The sequence below is a fragment of the Sodiomyces alcalophilus genome, assembly GCF_042370955.1.
Source record: "Sodiomyces alcalophilus JCM 7366 unplaced genomic scaffold ACRALscaffold_2, whole genome shotgun sequence".
NCBI lineage: Eukaryota > Fungi > Ascomycota > Sordariomycetes > Glomerellales > Plectosphaerellaceae > Sodiomyces > Sodiomyces alcalophilus.
Window position 1 is genome coordinate 4201473 of NW_027263533.1, and position 23745 is coordinate 4225217.

General features: G+C 52.0%; 6 protein-coding genes across 6 annotated transcripts; 2 read left to right on the forward strand and 4 right to left on the reverse strand.

The window, feature by feature from the left end:
• Positions 1-3146: 3146 nt before the first annotated feature.
• On the reverse strand, positions 3147-3840 carry ACRALDRAFT_1068882 (uncharacterized protein; the record flags this gene model as incomplete). The annotated part of the gene is made up of 3 exons (XM_071017612.1): positions 3147-3311; positions 3385-3528; positions 3691-3840. 3 exons carry the CDS (start codon positions 3838-3840, stop codon positions 3147-3149), a joined length of 459 nt encoding a protein of 152 aa, XP_070877629.1.
• Positions 3841-5009: 1169 nt separating this feature from the next.
• On the reverse strand, positions 5010-6611 carry ACRALDRAFT_1061768 (mitochondrial 37S ribosomal protein mS45). The gene is made up of 2 exons (XM_071016473.1): positions 6078-6611; positions 5010-5861 (listed from the first exon to the last, which is right to left on the reverse strand). The coding sequence occupies exons 1-2, from the start codon at positions 6504-6506 to the stop codon at positions 5322-5324; spliced, it is 969 nt and encodes a 322-aa protein (XP_070877630.1). The 5' UTR covers positions 6507-6611; the 3' UTR covers positions 5010-5321.
• Positions 6612-6999: 388 nt separating this feature from the next.
• Positions 7000-7290, forward strand: ACRALDRAFT_207751 (uncharacterized protein; the record flags this gene model as incomplete). Its single annotated transcript, XM_071022309.1, has 3 exons — positions 7000-7061; positions 7126-7156; positions 7189-7290. The coding sequence occupies 3 exons, from the start codon at positions 7000-7002 to the stop codon at positions 7288-7290; spliced, it is 195 nt and encodes a 64-aa protein (XP_070877631.1).
• A 503-nt stretch (positions 7291-7793) lies between these two features.
• ACRALDRAFT_1080373 (uncharacterized protein) lies at positions 7794-10584 on the reverse strand (the record flags this gene model as incomplete). The annotated part of the gene is made up of 2 exons (XM_071019005.1): positions 7794-8444; positions 8545-10584. The coding sequence occupies 2 exons, from the start codon at positions 10582-10584 to the stop codon at positions 8250-8252; spliced, it is 2235 nt and encodes a 744-aa protein (XP_070877632.1). The 3' UTR covers positions 7794-8249.
• Positions 10585-11800: 1216 nt separating this feature from the next.
• On the forward strand, positions 11801-16327 carry ACRALDRAFT_1040560 (glycosyltransferase family 39 protein). The gene is made up of 5 exons (XM_071015190.1): positions 11801-12508; positions 12594-12883; positions 12957-13240; positions 13332-14798; positions 14913-16327. Exons 1-5 carry the CDS (start codon positions 12246-12248, stop codon positions 15873-15875), a joined length of 3267 nt encoding a protein of 1088 aa, XP_070877633.1. The 5' UTR covers positions 11801-12245; the 3' UTR covers positions 15876-16327.
• Positions 16319-19774, reverse strand: ACRALDRAFT_1080375 (uncharacterized protein). Its single transcript, XM_071019006.1, has 2 exons — positions 19124-19774; positions 16319-18930 (listed from the first exon to the last, which is right to left on the reverse strand). The coding sequence occupies exons 1-2, from the start codon at positions 19129-19131 to the stop codon at positions 16914-16916; spliced, it is 2025 nt and encodes a 674-aa protein (XP_070877634.1). The 5' UTR covers positions 19132-19774; the 3' UTR covers positions 16319-16913.
• Between the last annotated feature and the right edge of the window lie 3971 nt (positions 19775-23745).

The following is a 23745-nucleotide window of genomic DNA, read 5'->3' on the forward strand; positions in this document are numbered from 1 at the left end:
ATGCGTCGTCGTCTGCGTTGGTTTGGAATGTCTTGAAGGGCTCGCAAATGAACGTGTCGCCGTGTATTGTCTGAGCTTCCGGACTACAAGTGCTTTCTCTTCCTGTCGCAAATGTAGAGGGATCGTTGGCCTAGGAGAGTCCTGCCGTGTTGCCGATAACGAAACTTTAGATGGGCTGTGTAGGAAGGGGTGCCACAGAGGCAGGGAGGGTATTTGCGTTGTAGGGAGCCCGCCTGCGTCGGTGCTGTGGATAGGCTAGGCGGGTGGACTTTACTTCAGTCGTTTCGTTCGGCCGAGAGAATGCTGATGATCGCATCAGACATTCCAAGTGTTCGCATACGTACGCGGGAAGGTCGGTTGTCAGGAAGGCAGAAGTACGACGACTTATGGTATTCGTACCTGCCTCTGGATTGGGTTGGTGGACAGTTATAACGAGGGAGTAGATGGATGTTTAAAAAGAGAAAAAGGGGAAAGTTCAGGTCGGGCATACGAATCGCCACGACAGGCCTGCCAACACGGTCTAGGGGCGGAGGGGCAGGGCGTATTATTAGGTACGTACATTGTATACGGAGAAGGAGAAGAGGAGTACGAATAGGTAGGTACGATGCATGTCCTCAGGATCCCCTCCTGCTAATGTGATCCAGGGCCAGGGGATCCGGTGTTTTTTAGCGTTTTGTTTGCTGGGCCATGGTTGAAAAGTTGACACCAAGACGCGCCCTGGGGTGGCCCTAGCTTACATGTACTTTGACGGGTACCTACTTGAGGCGAGAGGCATGTATTGTACGAATACATACGGATACGGATATATTATGCGAGAAACTCACTGTTTCGCCTACCTATCCTTATTATTACCCAGGTACCTACCTACGAAGTACAGTACGAAGTAACTGATACCAGACACCTCGCTTCTCGTCAGCAAACCATGATACGACTAACATGGATGGCGAAAGATGTGGAACAACAATGAATATATAGATTCCTACCAGTCACCTAAGCACAGTATGCTTGCTCTAATGATGGCGACAGCGTGCCGTATGAGACAGCTGTGAAGCGAAACCATTGCCGCTTAGTTGCAATAGCCTCCTGCTAAATAGCACCCAACATGCATGATGTGACGTGTTTTTAAGTGATCGTCTCTCGGAACTTTCTTCTCGCATCTCAGGCAGTCGTTCATCCGACCAAGGGGTGCCCTATCAACAGAAGGTCAACGGGTGCAGCCGCTTCGTTGGCAGTTTACGGTACGTACGTTATACTACAGATTCAAGGATATTTTCCCTCTTTTGAGAAAGCTTTCCTACTGCTTGCGTCGCTCTATTCCGTATCTTCAATGTGGACATCAAACAAGCAAACCAGGTACCACTAAGGTAATGCAGCTACAAAACACATTAGCACACACGTCTTCACCTGGTCGAGGTGGCCCGATCTGCTAATAACGCCTGCATGCAGCCACAAAACCTCGGCGGGAACTACGAAGTAATTAGTCTCTTTCATTCTTGGACTGGACGGCTAACAAAGAAAGCCACATCAATCATCCGTACCACCTACGGAGCAATACTTGCTTCGTACGAATACACCAGGCTTCGCAGATCCGAGGCACTGCTGTTTTGCATAGACTGTAGACGGGTTTCCTGAACCAAAGTCTTTTATATCCGTACCTTGGGTTTTGTCTGTGTTCAACGACGTTTATGGCACTGCACCACTCACACTATCACCTTTAACACCGATCGAAACCTGCTGCGTGCAAGAATAAGGTACATAATTACGTACCTACGTGAATCGTGGGAGTTGGGTGCGAAATGCCTTCTCGCATGGCATTCACTAATGATTTGCGGGGAACGCCAAGGCGACCGGCCCACGGAAAAACCCTCGATGGATTTCCTCACTTCTCACATCTCATCACGGATTAACTTCTCTGCTTTCTGATTCGCTCACTACTACGGAAGAGGCGGTGGGAAACCAGAAGCGACCGACTTCCTTGGCAACAAATGTCTAGGTACTTAGTACACTACTGCAATGTCTAGGATCTGTTACACGCAGAAACGAGGTTACTCACGGAGGCGGGCAGGTCGCCGTCGACCAGTCAACTCCTGGCCCAAGTAGTGTAGCCTGTTCGTTTGTAAAGGCTGTTCTCTCAGGGATAATCATCAACGGCGAGCCTACCCAGGAACGCATCTTCATTTGACGGAGCACAGCATCAGCCATACGTGTACGAAGTACACTAGATATTCGTACGTTCATCGGTGGACTTCCTTCTTAGCATTTTGACCTCGTCCTTCCCGCGTGCTCCGTGCCAAGTCTGCTACCCTTTGAGGTTCCCGAGTTTCTGGGTTCTTCACATGAGGCATACGGCACGTCATCCGTCACGCCAACCCTGCCCCGAATGGTGCTGTTCAGTCAAAATGTCTCACAAGCAGTTGAGTTGGCTGTCCCGGAAAAGCCAATTAGAAAGTCCCATCTCTATTGGGAGTTAGCGAAGGATGGGACCCTACGTCATCGGTGCTCAGGTCAAGGAAACCGTTCGCTAGCTAAATCCCATGCGCCTTTGGATGCCTCTTGTCTCATATCGGAAACACCGTCTTGGCCAGAGTCCAAGACGCACAGTAATCATCGGAACGTTTTCCTGTAAGGGGATTGGGGAGATACCGGCGGTGAGAACTCTACTCGTACGTTTTCCGCTGGTTTATATCTCCTCCGGCGATCAAGATCGACAGCCAGCGTCTGTACTCCCAGCTCAGCCCTCTTTTTCTTTTCTCCTTTTTTTTTTTCTTCAAGATCGACCGCCGATCAAATTGACAACACCTATCATCCACGAAAGTCTTGAAACGACGCATGTGATGAGGAAGAACACTGCCCTGGAGATCACTCAAGGGGGCAGGGTATTTTTCATATTTCCCGGACGCGAATGGAGTCTTGACATTCAAGCGACTTGTAGCTGCTGCAGACATTACGTATCAGTTCTCACGCCGGACTGCTTGTCCGGCTATTCCTGGAAAGAGTACAAAGTAGGCGAGGAGAGCTGCCGTCTAACATTTCTAGGACAAGGCGGTTTGACCTCTGCTGAGACTGCCCCGCTCGAATCTCCCCCATCCCGTCGTCCCTTCCATTCTTCTTTTTCCCCGGCTCCTCGATCATCATGGCATCTTCGCTTATACCAGGGCCCAACCGGTGAAGCGGTCGCGGCGCTCGCGGTCATTCAACCAGTAAAACATCGTGGCGAGAGCTTCGCAAATCCAGACAATGCCGCCGACCAGAAGCATCCAGGTGCAATCCGCAATGTCCTTGTCTACCGCTGGGTCTTTTTCGATGACCATCTGCCATGCAGTGTCAGCCAGAGCCCCTCCCGGCGCTTGATTGCGCGAGGTGGTCGAGGTGTCGGGGACTTACAACACTGACGATACCGGTAGCCACAAACCAGAGGACGGAGAGGACCATGTCCCAGGCGATGGTGCAGGCGGGCCGGGGGATAAAAGGGTTCGCGTAGATTGCCGACGTAGCAGCAGCCAGAGCTGTGATGACAACGATGTAAACCTGTTAGCATTGGTTAGCAGTCCATTCTTTTTCCTTTTCTCTCCATCTGGCCAGGGGTAGCGGAAAGAAGTAGAAATGGGAGTAAAGTGAAGTGCGAGGTGGTTATTGACCACCGAGTTGAGTTGGGCTGGAATTATTCTGGAGTTCGCGGGAGAAACATACCCATCTTGGGTCAGGGACAAGACCTTTGCTTTTCGCCTCGTTGACATCCACAGCAAATGTAGCGCAAGTTACTGCGGCGATGACAAACTGGACGAAGTGAGCAGTCCTGACGAGTTTACCAGTCCAACCTTGGCTCTCATAGAGGCCCATGGTGGTTGATGTTGTCTGAATAGAGTCTGGTATATATGGCACTTCGTAGACGAGCTGTCAAGATGGTCGGTAGATATGTAGATTGTCGCCCGGGAGGAGGACTTTCTGTCTGCACCAGGCCGAGCCATGGTAGCGAAGGCCCCAAATAAATAGCAGGTTCTGAAGAGATTTTTCCGAGTCGATAATGGATGCAACGGTGGCTGGAGAAGACAACGCAAATATACACAATTCATGACGCCGGGGACTGAAAAGGGAAAAGTTAAAGGGACGGTGGGAAATCCAGAAACGCCTCACCAATGTGGATTTGCGCATCGCTGTTACAGGCTCAGCCTTTCGTTCACCAGTCAAGAGCCTCTTCAAGAAGACGAGGGCTGGTCCTTTAAGGGCTGTTCTTCCGCCCAGCTGGTGAAAGCGGTGTTGAAGAAGCCCGGCCCCAGAGTCCTCACAGACAATGTTCATGAGATCTTACCCATCTAGCCCTGGTGTTTGGTCCCATTCGTTGCCTCTTTTGAGCCGTTCTCGATGTGAAGGCGCTCTTAGCTGAACTTTCGGAACCGAATCCCAACCGTTTCGGTGGCATTTGACTCTGAGGACATCGTCGGAACTATCAGCTTTGGGGCGTACGTAGTTTGAGGGCACAACGCTTCCAGGAACACGCAAAGAATAATACCGCTAAACGACTTCACCCAATGATTTGTTAAGATGGCTACGGGAAAAGCGGCCCGTGGATGTCGCAGATGGTATCCGGTTCGATATGGGTAGCCGAGGATTGTAGTATGTTCCTGAGAGAGAGATGAAGCGAAGCGTCCCTCCTTTGATACCAGTTGGCGATGTGTTCGGGCCCGCAGAGATATTCATGTCAATATTCGACATAGCTCCATATCTGATGATAAGCAGTCTGATAGCCAGGCAGAGCCGTGCTCTGATGCCGAGGCGGGCGACTAACTCCGTAGGACTGACTTGCAGAATCGCACCAAGCGAAGGTCGTTTAATAGGACCGCCTAAATGTCCCGCCGAGAATGTTGCTCTGGTTATGGGAAGGTATGCCTGCATTTATGGATCTGACCTATACTTGAACCCTCCAGTCCTCAAGTAAAACCTCACAATATTGTGCGGAAAGTCGAGTGCCAAGTCAACGTATTGCACAATCAGCCACTTCGACAAGGCACCAGGCGAGTAAATCAGCAATTCACTTGTTGCTAATTAGTAATGATAGAAAAGGCCATACATGAGCTGTTAAGTGTGTGTGTATGTGTACATACGACGTTGATTTGTTCAACGCAATAGATGGCTCGCCACCATAATAGTACAGAAAAATGATCAACCCAGACGCTGATAATACACCTGGTGGTATACACAATGATACAATGGCTGGAGGCTTGAGTTCCCATCAACGGAGCCACACCGCCAACATCCACCTAATTCGGACCGCATATGACTGATCGACAGCCTGACGCATGGCAGAGATCACGGACACGTGCTCACGGCACTGATGTCGGGATCTTGATTTGGCCCTTCCTCCGGTCGTCGAACGGCACACCATACCGCCAGCCCACGGCCTTGCGCCCACGTCCGTTCTTGCCTACGACTTCCATGTTAATATCCTTGAACCGGTATTCGAACCGGCCCGTGTCGACGCGGGTGGTGCGCTCCTCCTCCTGCACCGCCCGCCGTTCGAGCTTCTCGACCAAGGCGTCTTCCTCTGCCTTGGTATCGGCTTGGAACTTCTGGAGGTTTTCCTCAGCTGGCACGCCCGCCAGCTTCCGCTTCTGCAGCTCGATGAGCTCCGGATGTGGTGACCGGGCGTCGGCCGAGAGAAGATTGCGATGGAATGCCTTGGCGGCATCCTCGCGAGTGAACTGACGTGACTCCGACACGGGCACAAAGAGCTGCTGTGTCGTAAGCTTGTGTACGTGGATGTCGTTGACGGGCTCGTGTATGGTTTGTCGGCCCGGATTATATGACGTTTTGGGTAATAGGTTCAGCATCGCTCTAGCGTATGGCTTCGCTAGCTTCTTTCCCTGTATTGGAATGATTCCTCGTCAGTAAATAGCACAACGTGGTTTGCTAGCATTGACAATTGGGAAGAGAGGACAGCGTATCAGAGAGGCTCGCAGTGCCAAGATTGTAACCATGTTTTGTGTCTTCAAGACTAATCGATGTTTTGAAATGATCTTCATCATTACACGCTGGGAACGGGGGAAGGACGCAGAAAGAAGGAAGAAAATGATTCGTACCTCGGACTCCCATTTCTTTTCAATGGCTTTCATCCGTACTACCGCGGCCACTCTCCTGATGTCTATCGACAGATCTGCTGACACGGCCTTGAGTGACACCTTATCTTCCTTTACCCGCCTGTATATTTCTTCTCTCATGCACTCATCTAGCACAGGCTCGCTCCTAAACAGTGTGTTCAGAGGGAAAGGCTGATTGGGAAGATGACCAAGATATCTGGGGCCCCCCTGTTCGGAGTCCTCGAATTTTTTGCTCTTCATATCCAGCCATCTGTACATATCAGACCGCAGCTTGGTCGTTTTCTGACATTGGGCCGTTGTCGAGAAAGCACAGGCGGTTTGAAGATGGGCAGTTCGCGGTGTGTGTGTCGCGTGGGCACCACACCGCTTCAGGCCTGTGCCCAGGGCCGAAGAGGCTGAGCGGGAGGACATGTGCAACTGTCGCTGTACCTGAATAAGCGAGGCCCTTTTTTCATGGAGGGTGCATCGCGAGAGGCGAGGACCTATGAGGAGTGGGATGGTCGACGGATGATGGATAATGGTAAAGAGAAATATGGAATAGGGACGGTGTTTTTGGGGAGAGAGAAATTCTCACCTTGAGTCGGATCAGGATAAACCCCGGGCCTTCTAATTGTCTTGGACCTAATTGGTCCGTGCTAATTCCTGCGAGGTACATTCCACTGAGCGAGGTACCAAGGTACATATTCGTACGTAATTACCTGCATTTCTTATCGGGAAACATGTTAATACAGACTGAAGGACGGCCGGGCGACTGCAGCACCTACAGAGCACGTACACTAGAGGTGGTTTACTACCTATGGATTCGGCTTCGGGCTTCGGGCTTCTGCTTCATTTGTATTCGTAGATGCGAGCCATTGAGTCCTGAGGGGACTATATAATAGCAGCCTGGACTCTACTCGGGACAATGTGTATCTGTACCCAACTTCTTCCCCCGGCACTGACAGGATCTGGTCATCACTTGACCCTGTGTCGTTCTACTATGTTCGCGTAAACTGATTTGATATTAAAAAAAAGCATTGAGAAACTACAGGTTACCCGGGCCGTGGACGTTCCTCCGGTCAGTGCGACTAAGACACGATACCGATCACGTCAGTATGAATCCTCAGCTCTGACAAGGCCAGTGTACTCGGCCACAGGCCAACAAAACGCCGTGACGACTTCGGGACAGGGATGGCATGCCAGCCCCCCTAACTGAATCATTTCCCTCTTCCACCTCTTTTGAAATCAAGGGGTCTGTCGCAAAATTCTTATCTCCCCAACAAGTAGACCATCGCCTCCAACTCTTAGAGCCCATAACAAACGGAAGTGATGCTGGACAAACTCCGTATTCTGGAGGACGGCGGTGTTCGTCTAACGACTCTCGACTAGACACCGAGAGACCATCCAAAAGGGCGGGCGGTTTGAATGCTTCCTAAGAAGACCGAACGCCTCTTTGCTATCCCAGTGCCAGACAGATGTTCGTATCGCAGGCGACGTATCGGTTCTGGCCCGGGGAGGAATACTTCCAGAGGGACGCCGTGAAGGTCTACTGCACGACACTCTGCATGCCTACTGTTCTCCAACAGGGTCGTTCTTCGAGGTGCGAAAAAGAGTTGATTGTGACGAGTTGAACGTCAGTTGGCAGCTGGAACCCTGGAGTCTTTCCCGGCGAGACAGGTGTATGCCGGCGACACTGAAGGAGAGCTAGGAGTCGTCAATTCGGATGGGAAATGATGGTTGTGATGTTATCATTCTACAACTACCGCTAACCTCGATCTGATGCGGAAAGTACATGATATCTTCTCGCGTCTTCCCTCCCTGCCATGGTTCAGTTGTTAAGAAAACAAAGAAAACAAAAACGGCAACCTCGCAGACCAAGTAATGTCATGATGCTGCTGCTGGTGTCCGTTTGCAATACACTATACTTATGTACCTAGAGAGAAAACCAACTCCCCAAACCACCCACTCTATGACCTGTGCAGATATTACCTACCACGCTTTGTTGTCCGTCTGTGTTTCCTCTTTAGCGGTTGTCTATGTAGGAACCGAGGACCCCATGGGAGGTTGTGTCGCCTGCAACTAAATCGTCCAGCCGGTCTTCCCACAAGCCAAGTTCCCCTCGACCCAATTTCCCAGTCAATATCTGAATTGCGCCCGGTTCCCGCCTCGTTTCATTTATCCATGTGCCGCTGCCATCGATTGTCGATTCTTCTTTGCCTTGGCTTTCGCGGCCGACGGTTTCTTGGTGGCTTCAGTGTCGTCTCCATCCTGTGAGAAATCCTTCCACTTCCTCCAACCGTCAAAGTCGATGAGGGCTTGCATACATCCCCACTCCATAACTTTCCTCTCGAGCCAGACAAAGTTCACGGGCTGTGTTTCTAGTTAGTCGGGCCGCCTTGTGGTATCCAGTCTCCTTTCAATGCCGAGAAGGGAGAGTGGGAAAACAATGGGGGAAAAAAAAAGACCGTACCTTTGTCAAGAAATCATTGCAGCCGGCAGCCAGAGCCTCGTGTCTGTCGCTCTGAAGCGAACTGGCCGTGAGGGCGACGATGATGACCGGGCTCTTGAACATTTCCACGTTCTCCAAGCGGTCCTTCTCCTCGAGCTCGCCCTTTTTGAGCGTTTCGGGTTCATTCGAAGCGGACGAGAAGACGCCGATGGAATTGACGCGCTCCAACCGCCGGATTTCCCTCGTCGCGTCGAGGCCGTTCATAACGGGCAACTGGATGTCCATCAGGACGAGATGGAAGCCTCCGTTCTTCCACTTGTTCACCGCATCCCTGCCGTCGATAGCGGTCTTCCAGCGCACCTTTAGCCGCTTGACAAAGGCTTCCAAAAGTTTGAGGTTGATGGGGTTGTCTTCCACGATCAGCACATTGATGGGAGGGACGCCGCCGTTCAGCATGCCCGGGGGTAACACGGGGTGGTCCATCTTCTTGCTCTTCTTGTGACGGGCGCTGGCAGGACGAGGCGACGACAGCCGCGGAGGGGGTGCGTCGGCTTGTTGGATCTGCTGGGACTCGGGCGGTGGCGGGTCGGGGATGGCAGCGGCGGCGGGTTGCATTGTCATGTCCCCGGACGCACTAGAGTGTGCCCGGGAGGTCGGCGCTCTCGGATGAAAGGAGGCATGTGGAGGGTGGCCGGCTGCAGCGGCGATGGGCTGTGCCGGCGGCCCATTGGGATTATTGGTTGGGGATGCGGTGTGCGTCCTGCCGGGGCGCGGTCGTTCGGGTCGGTCCCTGTAGGTGCGAGACCAAGCGCCGCCGGGGGAAGGAATGGGAGGGATCTGACCGGTGCCTAAAACGGCGATGGAGTGAGGTGCGTGTGGCGGTGGTTGCGAGTGGGGATGGACGGGCGCGACGACGGGGACAGCAAGGTTGGGGGACGGCATGGTGCCGACCGGAGGAAAGTAGCCTTCGGCCCCTTCAGGTGGCCTTCCATCCTCGGTCGCGAAATAGACGGCGGCGGGGGCGGCATGGGGTAGCCCGGCTCGTGGCGATGGTCGGGCGGGACGGCGAGTAGGTATGTCGATGATCAAGGCCTCGTCGACGGTCTGGCCGCCGGGAAAATAGGTGTCGAGCGTGCGGCCCATGGGTTCTTCGGGGCCCAGGGTCCTCTCTTGCCGGTGCTCTCGCGGGCAGATGCGAAGGGTCAAATCCGGAGCATCCAGGTATTTGCCAAGCGAATTGGCGTATTTCCTCAAAATCATGTCTCGGACATCGTCGACTAGATGGTCCTCGTCGATGGTGATGAGGGTAGCCGAGCCGCCCGGCCTCTTGACCCAGATCTTACGCGATACCATGTTGGGGCTGATTGCGGGCAGGATCCTGGGGCTGGCGACGTCGGCCTCGTGGGCCCCTGGGGAAGAAGCGTCGAGCAGGGTCTCGATGAGGGTAGTTTGTCGGTGCGGCACGAGGCTCTGCCGGCGGGGCGGGGCGCGAGGCCTGGAGATGGACGAGGGCGATGTAGGGTCGGTCGGAGGGATGTCGGCGGAAGAAAATCGGGGTTCTTCGGTGCTAGCGGCGGATGACAGAGAATGGAATTCATCGATGCTTGGCAGAGGAAGAGGAGCGTTGGCGGCGGTAGCGGAGGGGCGCAGATCTTTTCCGGGAATATCACTAGTCGTAGGCGTGGGTCGCTCCCCAAGCTCGCCGCAAGTGCCCCGGCTTGGCCCTACTAGCGGGGAGGAACCCTCATTATGAATCGAGGTGTTTCCGCTGCTACTCGTGCTTTCTCTTGTTGTGGTCGTATGAATGGCAACATTTGCATGATTCTGCTCCTCTTGTTGGTGCTGGTCTTCGGTATTCTCCTGTTGATGCTGTTCTGTTGCCGTCGGCGTGTCGGGGGATTTTGCCTCGCCAGCCGCAGAAGAGCTGCTCTTGGCTTCGTTTGCGTCTGGCGGCGAAGAGTCGAGGGTGTTGTTGCTCTGGGAAGAAGTGATGGAGCTGGTTGTCGAGTTTCTCCTAGAGAGTTTGGCGACCAGGCGAGCTTTCAGATGCCTACCACCCATCGGGTCGGGGAGCAGGATCTGAGTCCGGCCAAGTGATTCAAGAGGTCGAGAGACCCGACCCGGTTCTTTGCCTTTTCGACCTACCCTACCAGTAATGGGATTGTCTCTCCCTTTCCCTCTTTATTTCTCCCACTTCTTTTCCTGTCCCGTTTTGAGACACTTTCGAAGAGGGAGGTGAGGGGAGGGGTTCGGACAATCTCTGTTTCTTTCTCCTTTTCCCCCCCTTTTTTCCGTTTGGGTAGGTGGATAAGACTACGTCTGTAGGCGAAACAGCTGGGTGCTGTAGATAGAAGAGTTGAGGGTATAGAGTAGCTGTGTGGGAAAAGAGGCTTGTTTCCGAGTGATGTACGAAGTATCTATTGTTACTTGATAGGGCGTCAAAGTGTGAAGGAGGTTAAGGTAGAGTTGATGGATTGTTCTTTCCCATCGGTTGAGGGGTGGTGGAGGGGTTCGATCGAGCCTAGGCCTTGAGGTTTCAGCGTTATCACTGGCACTGCAGCGAACCTTTCCCAATGCTACGTGCATGCGTGGTGGGATTCTATTTTGATTACCCAGGCCCAACGGCCACGAACTGTGCATAACACAACCCTTGAGATTTACACTGTCATTTTCTTCTGTTGTCCCAAAGCTCACCGACTTGGTGTGATGTTAGCTGGCTTCTGTCTATAATTTTCTGATGATTAATCATTTTACTATATTTTCCGAGTTATTCATCTATTTATCGTGTTGGCGTGTTAGGAAAACAGGGATCCAAACATCGTGAGATTTTGATAGTAGCTAGGTACTGCCCGGGACCTGCGTCTTATGTATAATATGTACTTACCTAATTTAACCTAATTTAACGGCTGTGAAATCAAGGGATACAACGTGTTCGTAATAACGCTGAGCTGGTATGGAGAAATATGGAATGTGGACCTGTAAGTGATGAGGCCACCTCACCAGGTACTTCTATGATAGTACTTCCTGGCTTACGAATATGGTAAGGTACATACCGACATAGATACGGATACTTGACCTCAAGTGACATGCTAAAACTGTATACGAATACTTTGCCAACTCCCACATGGTAGAGTTTTGTGCGGGATTGGCTGGGTCCCCTGTTGACAGCAGCCCTTACAGCCCGGAATTGGACCAAAAAAAAGCTACATCGTAAATACCTACCAACAAGTACGACGACAACAGCCAGAGGCACCTCCCTAAACCAAGACACCCTAGACTTCTAGGAGCTGCCTCCTGCATTCTTCCTCTTTATTATCATCCCGTCTGACCTCCCTTTTCCCTCCTCAATAGAATTCCTTCCTATTGATGGCCATTGTCGGGATTACGGTAGCGTACACTGATTGATTCCATGACGGCCACTTAGTTACTTCCCCCCCCTTCATTTCATCACACTCTTTTTCTTCCCGTTGTTCCTTTGGTTTTTTTTCTTCTCTTAACCGAGCACCTTGACCGTCGCCGAGGTGGTATAGGTGTCCCATTGATTCTTCATCGTCCAGGAAGCCAAGTCTACCACGGGGCTTGAACCTGGCGAACCGTATTCAGCTCCGCCCGTCCTCGACTTTCCACGATTTTTTCGAGCTCCCCTGACGAGTCCCCTCTCCATTCACGCAGCGCCTTCGCTGCCACCCGGCAAGGCGATTAATCAACCACATTCGACAACCATGACCCAACCGAGTGTCTCCGCGAACTCGGTCGAAAAGCACCGGGCCAACTCTTCCAAGGCCAAGATGCCCGCCAAAAAGACAAACATCGTCGCGAAGAAGCCCAAGAAGACCAGCTACAAATCCGACGGCGTACAGGATCACGATGTCTTCCTTCTCCCCATCTCCGACTACCAGGTTATGCTGGTCCTTACCGTGCTTGCCGTCATTGTGCGCCTCTTCCGCATTTACCAACCCTCGAGCGTAGTCTTCGACGAAGTCCAGTACGTCCCCCTTCTTCCCCGTGAATATGGATTTGAGTTCCTCGCACAAGGCAATAGACTAATCACGACGTCTCGTTCCTGGCAGTTTCGGTGGCTTCGCTTCGAAATATATCAAGGGAAAATTCTTCATGGACGTTCACCCTCCGCTGGCCAAGATGCTGATCGCCTTGACCGGATGGCTCGCTGGGTTTGACGGCAGCTTCGACTTTAAGGAGATTGGCAAGGACTACATCGAGCCTGGCGTGCCATACGTCGCCATGCGCATGTTCCCGGCTGTCTGTGGCATTCTGCTCGCTCCCATGATGTTCTTGACTCTCAAGGCAACCGGATGCCGTACTACCACTGCCGCCATGGGCTCGGCCTTTATCATCTTTGGTATGTTGCGCTTTTTGACCTTTCCCCCCTTCACACCACATATTCCAGGATGGCGACGCTAATTTGACTATAGAGAACGGACTCCTAACCCAGGCTCGCCTGATCCTACTCGACTCGCCCCTTATGGCCACCGTCGCCTTCACCGCCCTCGCATTCAACTCCTTCACAAACCAACATGAACAAGGTCCTGAGAAAGCCTTCCAACTCAGCTGGTGGTTCTGGCTGGCCATGACGGGACTGGGTATGGGTGCTACCATCAGCATCAAATGGGTTGGCCTTTTCACTGTCGCCTGGGTCGGCAGCTTGACGCTCGTTCAGCTTTGGGTTCTGCTTGGCGACACCAAAACCGTCACTCTGGTATGCAGAAATCCCCGACTTCCTATCTACCAAGGGCTGGCGCCCGTTTCCCTTCAGTCACTTGACACTGACTTAACCTTCGCTCGAATAGCGCATCTGGGCCAAGCATTTCATGGCTCGCGCCTTCTGCCTCATCGTTATTCCGGCCACCTTCTACCTAGCCATGTTCGCCATTCACTTCGTCTGCCTGGTCAACCCTGGAGACGGCGACGGTTTCATGAGCTCCGAATTTCAGTCCACCCTCAATAACAAGGGAATGAAAGATGTGGCTGCCGACGTCGTCATGGGCAGCCGTGTCACCATCAGACACGTCAACACCCAGGGCGGTTATCTGCATTCCCATCCCCTGATGTACCCCACCGGCAGCAAGCAGCAGCAGATCACCCTCTATCCTCACAAGGACGAGAACAACATTTGGATCGTCCAGAATCAGACGCAACCTCTCGACCAGAACGGTCAAGCCATCAACGGGACCTATGCCTGGGACAACATGATTGAGCCTGCCTACGTCAAGGACGGCAGTGTCATCCGTCTGTACCATAAACAGACTCATCGCCGCGTCCATTCCCACGACGTCCGCCCTCCTGTCACCGAGGCTGATTGGCAAAATGAAGTATCGGCCTATGGCTTTGACGGCTTTGAGGGCGATGCCAACGATTTCTTCCGTGTCGAGATCATCAAGCAAAAATCGCTGACCCCAGTTTCCAAAGAGCGCGTCCGTACCATCGAGACCAAGTTCCGCCTCATTCATGTCATGACTGGATGCGCCCTGTTTTCTCACAAGGTCAAGCTTCCCGAGTGGGCTTCCGAGCAGCAGGAGGTGACCTGTGCTCGCGGTGGCACCTTGCCCAACAGCCTGTGGTACGTGGAGCACAACGAGCATCCTATGCTCGGCGACGACGCAGAAAAGGTCAACTACCGCCGCCCGGGTTTCTTCGCCAAGTTCCTCGAGCTGCAGAAGGTCATGTGGAAGACGAATGCCGGTCTGACCGATTCGCACGCCTGGGACTCGCGTCCCGAATCCTGGCCGCTTCTCCGACGTGGCATCAACTTCTGGGGCAAGCAGCATCGCCAAATTTACCTGCTCGGCAATCCTGTCGTCTGGTGGAGCTCGACAGCCGCCGTTGCCATCTACGTCGTCTTCAAGGCCATCGCCGTCCTCCGCTGGCAACGCAGCTGCGGTGACTACGACAACGCCACTTTTAAGCGCTTCGATTACGAAGTGGGTTCGTCCGTTCTGGGCTGGGCCCTCCACTACTTCCCGTTCTATTTGATGGCCCGGCAGCTCTTCCTGCACCACTACTTCCCAGCTCTCTATTTCGCCGTCATCGCCCTCTGCCAGATCTTCGACTTTGTCACGGCGCGATTCTCCGTGTTTGGGGGCCGGAAAAACCCCCTGTTCAACCGCGTATCTGCCGTTGTCTTCTTGGCTCTTACTGTGGCGGTGTTTGTTCTCTTCTCGCCTTTGGCATACGGTAATGTTTGGACCAAGGCTGAATGCAAGCGCCTGAAGCTCTTCAGCACCTGGGACTTTGACTGCAATACTTTCCACAGCGATGTAAGTAACACTGCTGAGCTCATATCTGGGTGAAAGATGCGTTGGCGGTTTACCCCGCTACTTCCATGTTTATCGCGTATGCGCATGCTAATCTGATCGTCTTTTCATAAACAGTACTCGCAGTACTTGCAAACGTCCGACTCAACCATCTCCGCAGAAAAGACGACAGCCAAGTCCACCGGGGCGAAGAAGGCACCCAAGCCGCCCAAGATTCAAGTCAATAATCAGGAGGCCCAGGTCCAGATGCCACTCGCGAATAGCAATGAGGAAGAAGCCATCTCGGGCGCTCCCCAGGCCCCCGAGGTGCCCAACCAGCGTGTCGTGGCACGGGAAGAAAGGATTGAGTACCGGGACCAAAACGGCAACCTGCTCAATCCCGAGCAGGTCAAGGCCCTGGAGGGCAAAGTGGAGTTCAAGACGAAGTATGAGACGCGGACTCGTGTTGTGGATGAAGATGGCAATACCGTGCCACCACCTCCCGAGGAGCCGCAAGAGGACCAGGGTGTCGCGCCGCCGCAGCCTGATGTTGACGCTCAGGGCGTGGACCAGGAGACCGAACAGAATGTCCCAGTTGATGACTCGGCGATCCCCGAAGCCGTAGAGAGCGTCGACAGCGAACCCGAGGCAGAGAAGCAGGAACCCGAACCCGCCAGCGAGGACGATGGCAATTCCGTGCCACCACCTCCCGAGGAGCCGCAGCCTGACGCTCAGGCCGTGGACCAGGAGATCGAACAGAACGCCCCAGTAGTTGATGACTCGCCAATCCCTGAAGCCGCAGAGAGCGTCAACGGCGAACCAGAGACTGAGCAGCAGAATTCCGAACCCGCCAGCGAGGAAGATGGCAATTCCGTGCCACCTTCCCAGGAGCCGCAAGAGGACCAGGGTGTCGCGCCGCCGCAGCCTGTCGTTGACGCTCAGAGCGTGGACCAGGAGACCGAACAGAACGCTCCAGTTGATGACTCGCCAATCCCCGAAGCCGCAGAGAGCGTCAACAGCGAACCCGAGGCAGAGCAGCAGAACCCCGAACCTGCCAGCGAGGAGAACGATGGCACCGCTCAGGAAGCTCGGAAGCAGTGAGTGGGGAACTGCTCGTCCGTCATCATTTTTCGCCCTCCGTCTCCAAGTCTCTTCATCCAAATTCTCTGGCTATTAGGACGTCTGCTCTTTCCACCTTTGGATAACGGAGGAGTATCCCGGGCCTTCGAGGAGGGGAGTAAGGCACTCTTACATGGTGCCCGATTCTCAGAGATTCACCATGGACGGTAGCCTGCTGATTCATATCACGAACGATTTCCATTGCATTCATGGAAAGTACGGGGAGGTGATGAAGCGGACCATGTACAGTAGTAGTAATTAAACGATCTAACGCTAGTCAGCAGAGGCAAATCTCCCTTGGAGTCTTAGAAACAGCAAATAACCTAATGAATCTCAATGAGACGTATGGACAGTACGCTGCATCCCCATGATGTGTATAAACTTGGTAATTCCTGGGAACCAGATAGCGTGCTTGGTGTGTTCACAGACAATCATGCATGCATCATACATCTTTACATTAGATACGGAGTATGATTCTATACGCGAGAAATAGGACGGTTGTCGTCTAAAAAGAGGCCAGGAGCAAGACACAAACAAACATGGTATATTTATATGGCATCTTTTGCCTTGGTCGTGCATCCAAGTCCAGTCCCACCGCTGAGCAACCAAACAAAACTCCCTGAACTCCTTTCTGAACCGTAGCATTTCGCCGGTATCCGTTATGCTTTGAATGTGAAAACAAAGGCAGGCAATGAATAACAAGCAGGGAAACGAAACACCAAATGCAAAGCAACAGAAAGAAGACAATGCTACCCATGCTAATCAGTCCTGTACCCGGTAACGAATATTCTTATCCAAACCCAAAGACGTAGGACCTCTCGATGAGACGAGTGCAAGATATTAGTGTGTATGGTGCGGTAAAATATGTGTGTGGAAGAAGAATGGTAGGGAAGCTGTGGCTGCTTTTTGGTCCATTTCGCGTATGAGCCGCGTTTTAGCATTATATGCGTGTAGACCGGATGGACCAGCGCCTATCTATCGGTCTCCAGTATCGTGAGGGGCAACCTCTTGGGTTCAGTCTCAAGTCTGCTCGACGGCATCATGAGTCGTAGTGTCGAGGGACTGCGCGGGAGCGTGATTCGCTCGTGGCGGCGGTGTTGAGGGAGCGAAGGTCAGATCCGGGACGCCGTCGCTCGGCTTTCCGATGTCGCTTTCTGTCGCCACGGCCGTGTCGTCGAGGACGGCCGAGGGAAACGGGGGGCACGACTCGGGCGGAACCTCCTGGCTCGGCCGAGGGCTGCACTCGTGGTCGGGCGGCAGGGGATGACCGACGGGAATAACGCCGCCGCCGAGGCGAGACCAGAACATTTGCTCCCGCAGGCGGATGCTCTCTTCCCAGGCGGCCCTTTCGGCGTCTTCGTTATCGGTGCGCCAGTGCCCGTCCTTGAGGATGCGCAGGAAAGAAAGGAAGTCGCAGGTGGATCGGACGCGGCCCAGGCAATATTTGCAGAGCGGATACCGTTGTGCCGAGTCGGACTCGCTTGTGCGAAAGCGGTAGGCCCGTAGGTAGCGGTCGTCCCTCCGGTTATCGCCGCAGAGAGAGCAGGGGTAGTACTGCGGCTTGACGAATGCCGCATAGGGCGAGTTGGAAGGGATGGGTTCCACTACGATGGTCCCTTCGGTCATGGCGTTCAGGACGCTACGCCGCGCGAGCCACGATAGCCCGGGGGCCAGGTCCAGACGCAGGGTGGGTTCCACGTCTTCGGTCAGGACGCGTTTGTAGAACTTGGTCTCCTTCAGCGAAGGGGGAGGGGTGGCAGGTTCGGTTGAGCCGGCGCTCGCGAGAGAGGCCGTGGTAGTATTCGGGGTCTGGGGCGATGAGTTCGCCGCGGCCAGCATAGTGGCGGGGTTGGGCAAGGACGAGGTCGAGCCGGTGGAGACGTGCCTGCTCGAGGTGCTGCCGCCAATGCCGATGCCGAGTTTCTGCACGCCAGCAGCGAGGGAGCCGGACGAGGCACGGTTGGTACTATGTCTTTTCGAGAGGCGCGCTAGGGTAGTGAAGTCTTCGTACGAAGCTAGGTCGGTCCGCACGACAGGTTGTATCAGGTGGGTGAAACTTGTCGGGGCGGTGGGCGACACCGGCTCTGGACCGGGGCCAGCGGCGGTGGCGGTGGTGGCGGCGGCGTCAGGAGGAGACGCATCGTCCTTCTTCAGGTCGAACTTGCTCAGGCCGGGGGAAGACGGGGCGGTGGCGGAAAGAGCAGCAGCAGCTTGTTCGTCTCTCTCGATGGCCATCTGTTCCATGACATGCTTGAGTTGGGCCAGCTGCTCCTGCTGGGACTTGAGCAGGGCCTCGGTGTCGGCCAGCTGGGCCTTGAGCTGGTCATTCTTCTTCTGCAGAAGATCCTGGTCCTTGAGGGCCTCTTCCTTGGCAGAAATGACCATCTTGTTCGCCTCTTCGAACAAGGCCGTGGTGAGGTTCTCAAGCTCGAGCTCGATCTTCTTCTTTTCCCTTTCCACCTCTTCCCTTTGGAATTTCTCGGCCGCGACGCGGGCGTGCAGTTTCTTTTTCTCCTCGTCAACGGTTCTCTTCCGTACCCAGACATCGCCAGAGAGCATTTCGCGTTGTGTGGCGTTCTTCTCCTCCAGTGTCCTGATCTGTTCGCGCGCCTTGTCCAGTTCCGATCGCGTGGCGGCGAGGGTGTCGTCGAGAGTGGCTTGGTAATTGATGGCACTAATGAGCTTGTTGCTGAGGGTGGCGACCTCGGCATTCAGGTCGGGATGGTGAGAAAAGGCGTCGCCGCCGACTACCGGACTCATGTTTCGGCTTCGCGGGTCGGGTAAGGTGCTCAGTTCAGAATGGTCAGTATCGGGCGAGTGGAGAGGGCGCTGGGCAGCGGCTGTTGTTGCGGCCATGGCGGGCAATTCGGAAGCGGAAGGAGATCTCGTATGTTGTGGTATCGGTGGTTTCGGGGTGGGAGACTTTGGTACTGTGGAACGTGATCTGAAGTGGCCGAAAGGCCTGGCGCTTCCCGATCTAGCATTTCCCGAAGACTGGGGATTCGAGTGCTGCGTCCAGCCAGCAACAGCGATGAAGCTGTGCCAGATACCGTTAGTTATGGCCATGGCGCGTCGTGTGTAGGGAGACGAGAAGGAGGGGGGAGGAGAACGGATAGTAGTGACGGACGCATCAGTAGTCAACAAAATGGAAAGACGACGGAAACAGTGGTGGTGTGGGTGGGTGGATGGTTGTAAAAAGTAAGAAACTTCAACTCGGGGTCTAAACGTACGAATCCATTGTTTCTGACGCACTGCAGGACCTTGACTGTCTGTAGATGCAAGTGAGGAAAGCCCTGGGCCGACTGGAATGCGTGCCTGGGAGCGGGAAGCCGGAGTGAAACCAGACCACTGTAGGTGGGACGCGACAATCAGCGGCAACGGCAATTGGCTTTGAATCGTGAAATGGGTGAGACAGATGGCGCAGACGTGTCAGAAGCAAGCAACTGTGATGACAGCAGCAAGCGGCCGGATGAAGTGAATCTCAGGCCGTACAATGTATTCGTATGCGGAGAAGTCGTGTCGGGTTTGCCCAACCACGACTGCAGGACGGTGCGAGAATTGATAATGGCGCGCGGGCTGGCTGCAGTGAAATGGGTTGGCCAACGAGAGCAGAAAGCTCAGCAGATACCGACTCGGACGCTCCTCCACATGGCCAAGGGTTAGAAGGAAAGATAGATGGGTAGGTGTCGAGTGTTTGATCGAGAGGTGTGTCGACGACGGAACGGAAAGGGGGTTTAGCGAAAAGGATGAGCCGTGGTTGAAATTGGAATCGAGCAGGGTCGTGGTGTTAATACCAAGTAGCGAGATCGGAGTACGATGGACGGCCGATGGACGAGAGACGCGAGACGAGAGGCGAGAGGCGAGTGAGAGACGAGGGCGGCAGCGAAGGCGACTGGGGTCTTACTGAATGCAGCGGGAAAATACGGAGCGACCCGAGACTAGAGAGGATAGAAAGGTGGATTTCACGACGAGCAATAGGTAGCACACGTCGGTTGCACCGGAGCTCGATTGGTGACTGCGTAGAAATGGGTCCTAAAATCTTTCTAGCCGCCGTGATGGAGACAAAAGAAAAGGGAGGGAAAAAAGAAAAAAGAAGGCCTCCGAGTCGAATAGGCTAGCAGCAAAAGGATACCACCCCGCCACCAAAATACTTAGTAAAATACAAGAGGTACAACTTGGAGGTAGATGTACCCGTGAGAAGGACGAATCGGTCCAACGGTACCTACAAAGTGTTGCAAACAGCGTACAACTCAATTACGTAGAAAATAAGCGATCGATCTGTTGATTCAATTAACTCTATGGAAATCTCTGACCGTAGTGCTAAGTTCCTGCCCTTATTCCTGCGGTAGATCCACTCCCACTTTCGGGCCCGGAATAACCCGCTCCGGACCTGCTTTAGGCCAGCCTATACGACACACCCCCCTAACTAAATAACTATATAACAGTTACTTAGTTAACGTTATTCATAGGCGGGTGTCTTCTATCGATATATCCCCCTCTATAACATCCACGTAGCTTCTATTAAACTTCTTTTCTAGCTTTTCTAGATACTCCGGTAAGATCTCCTCTAGCTTATTTATATAAAGACGTCCCCGTATATCCATTACTCCCACCTATTCCCTAAAGCTTATAAATTTCTCCCTAGACAGGGCCTTCGTTAATCTATTAGCGATTATATCGGCGCTTATAACGTAACTGACTTTAATCCTCCCACACTGCTACGCCTCTTATAACTAGCAGTTATATATATCCACGTACTATAATCGCGTATTCAATTAAGCGATCTCCGCTATTAGCAGGCGTATCGTTTAGCTATTATCGTATCGTATCTTTAATTATAAATCGTCGAATATCACACCCATCGCCTTTAATAGCCTCTTCGTGAATATCCCTTCCTTCGCTCCTTATACTAGTAAAAGCAGCTCTGCCTCTATTATTAACGTTATTACCGTTGCTTACTTATTAGCTCGCCAGGCTATTATACCTCTAAATAGGCGTATTATAAATACCTAACTACTTTTACGATTAATTAAGTTATTTATAAAAGACGCGTCGGTGAATACCTTAATAAAGTCGCTACCACCTAGCTCCAGGGCGTAGGTTTATATAGCTAGCAGATATCGGATTAAATAGTCGGCTACTTTATAATACTAACGGCTCGGATTTATATTAAATCTATAGAGTCGTGATACTATAAAGGCGATATCAGGCCGTATAATCACTATAGCGTATAAGACTAATCCTATCTTTCGTTAATAGCTCTTAACGGTAATGGACTTCCTAGTATACGGCAGCAGCTCTACCGGCTTTATAGGACTTATAGGTTTATGGTTAGATACCGTTAGTAATAGATATCCTACCTTTATAATATAGTCGCGTTATAACAACTATATCTTCCTCGAGGGACGGTCCCGAATAACCTTAATCCCAAGGAACCACTATAATAGCTGCCCGCCTTATAAGGCGTAATACTCTTATAAGCTTACGACAGCCTATTCTATCTCTTCCCTAAAGTCTTCCTTAAAGGCGATCACGATATTATCTATATAAAAGAACAGGATTAACCCACGGCGTATAAAGCAGCAGGGCTCTTACGGCACTATCTTAAACCCGTCTCTTTTTAGCACTTCTATAATATATTTTTACTATAGTAATAAAGACTCCCGTAGCCTGTATAACGCCTTCTTTAGTAGTAGCAGTTAACCCGGCACCGCGGTCCCGGGCAGGAACCGTATATATATATTATAGGGTAAAGGGGCGTGCATAAAGGCGTTAACGACGCTATACTATATTAAGGATAGGTTAAAGCGAGCGGCGATCGCTATTAATAATCTAAAGGAGCGACCGGCGAGAGTGGCTATATATATATCTTCTAATAAGTCCTGATACTATTAATCTCCACGGACCACTAATCTAGCCTTATATTTTTATAGAAAGCCGTGCTTATTAAACTTATAGGTTATCACCTATATATAGCCTAATACTTAATACCCCTTCGCCCTATCTTTCGGCACTATAATCCACGAGCCTATCTCTTTATAACTCTTTAGGTGATCCCTTTAGGCTTATCGGAATAGGATTTCGTATAGGTGGTCTTTAAGGTCTCGTTGATTTCTCGGAGGGGCCGGCAGTTACTTACGGTGTATCTTACGGGGTCTTTCAAATGCCTTTTTAATTTTTAACTTCGTTAGCGGCTTACTATTTAAATTACGGACTAATAGGGTATATCTTCCTACGTTAAAAGTAAAGATCCAGACTCGGTTATTACTATAGCTTCGAAATTTAGCTCCCCCCTACTCTATAGGCATATAGCCCGTGAAAGCAGCCGCTATAAGCCCTGCCTAAGGAGGGGTTTCTAGTAGAGTTAGAAGGTGACTATCTAGGCGTTAGTAATTAATCGCGGCTATAGACAAGTCTTTTTCTAGCTCCAGCCTCGTAGGCTCTATAAGCTCCTCCCGCCGTTCCGGCCTCTCGGGCTCTATAAACGGTTCCACCCCCTAAGCCTCGAGGCCGGCAGGCGCAGCCCTTAGGAGAGGTTCGTTAACCTCGCTACCCGACTAGAGAATAGGCTCGAAGTATGCTATTATAAACGTATCAGCTACCCTATCGGCTACTTATAGTTCGCCTTATTTAATTATATATAACTCTAGTAGGCGGATCTAATTAATAATATCCGCTAGCTACTCTTCCGTTAATTAACGTAAATCGTCCTTTAGGGCCTCGAGTCTACTATTAAAATACTCTTATTCGTTAAAGATAACGTCACGTATACGCATAATCCCGTTCCTTCAAAGGCCAGGAACCCAGATATAGTAAATATTAATTAAATCGTAGCCCACGAGGTAACCGATATAGGCCCGCGGCGCCAGCCGGTTTTAAAGCTTTCTAGACCTCGTTAGAGCTGCTCTGGTTATAGGAAAAGCTTTATAACTAAAGGCCCGAAGGTGCCCTAGCTACGGCTTACGTTAATAGATAACTTCGAACAGGGTCTTCTAGCCAAGGCGTTATTTAGGCGTTCTGTTTTATACATAAACGGTAGTAGGAACGACTTTAACCCATAAAAAATCGGGTAATCGGGAGTATATTCGTATAGCTTATGCCTTCTTTACGATAACAGCCCTAGATCTTTCGGCACCACCGTTTTATACGGGGGTCTCTACTAAAGAGGACTCTAACTAGATACTAAAACCCTTAACTACGCCCTGTATTTTAAGCGATTATATCAGTTTATTATTATACTTAAAGACCCGTACTTACCGGTTAAATTAACTCTAAACCTATCGGATATATTAGTTTATAACTATATAGATTTCGGAGGCCCTCTTTAACGTTATAACGTAGCAGGCCACGAACCCGCTATATCGGTCCGTGAAGAATATAATCCGCACGTATTTATCGGCGGTTAATAGGAAATCCGTAAAGTCGATCGCCTACCTCTCGCCGGCGTAGCTTAGAGCTTGTTACGGGCTGACCCCGTGGAGATAATCCGGTAGAGCACCGGATCTTCCGACTAATTATAGTGTGCTCCTAGTGGGTCGCCGCGATATTATATTTAGGTCGTAGGCACCTATAGAGTTTTCCCCTTTCCTTTTTTTCTCCTTAGCTTTAGATAATTTAATTATTCGGCCTTACTCTATAAATAACTCGTGACTAGCCGCTTATATATCTAAAGCTTAGCGAAACCTATACGCTACGCTAATAGAGATAGACTATCACTTCGATCCACCTCCCGGCGCTCCGTCACGCCTAGCGGGCGAGTCGCCTAAGGCTACGGAGTGGAGGAGGGAGATTATTAACCCTTTATAGACTTAAGTCGCGACCTTAACCACCTAGATCTAAGAATAACAGAACG

What these genes read in the sequence shown, in the direction of transcription:
- ACRALDRAFT_1061768 (XM_071016473.1), bottom strand. Translation starts at nt 6,506, where the DNA reads ATGTCCTCCCGCTCAGCCTCTTCGGCCCTGGGCACAGGCCTGAAGCGG. An exon ending in AAAAGAAATGGGAGTCCGAG is followed by an intron (nt 5,862 to 6,077) that starts GTACGAATCATT and finishes ATTCCAATACAG; the next exon opens with GGAAAGAAGCTAGCGAAGCC.
- ACRALDRAFT_1040560 (XM_071015190.1), top strand. Translation starts at nt 12,246, where the DNA reads ATGACCCAACCGAGTGTCTCCGCGAACTCGGTCGAAAAGCACCGGGCC. An exon ending in GTAGTCTTCGACGAAGTCCA is followed by an intron (nt 12,509 to 12,593) that starts GTACGTCCCCCT and finishes CGTTCCTGGCAG; the next exon opens with TTTCGGTGGCTTCGCTTCGA. An exon ending in GCAATACTTTCCACAGCGAT is followed by an intron (nt 14,799 to 14,912) that starts GTAAGTAACACT and finishes TTTCATAAACAG; the next exon opens with TACTCGCAGTACTTGCAAAC.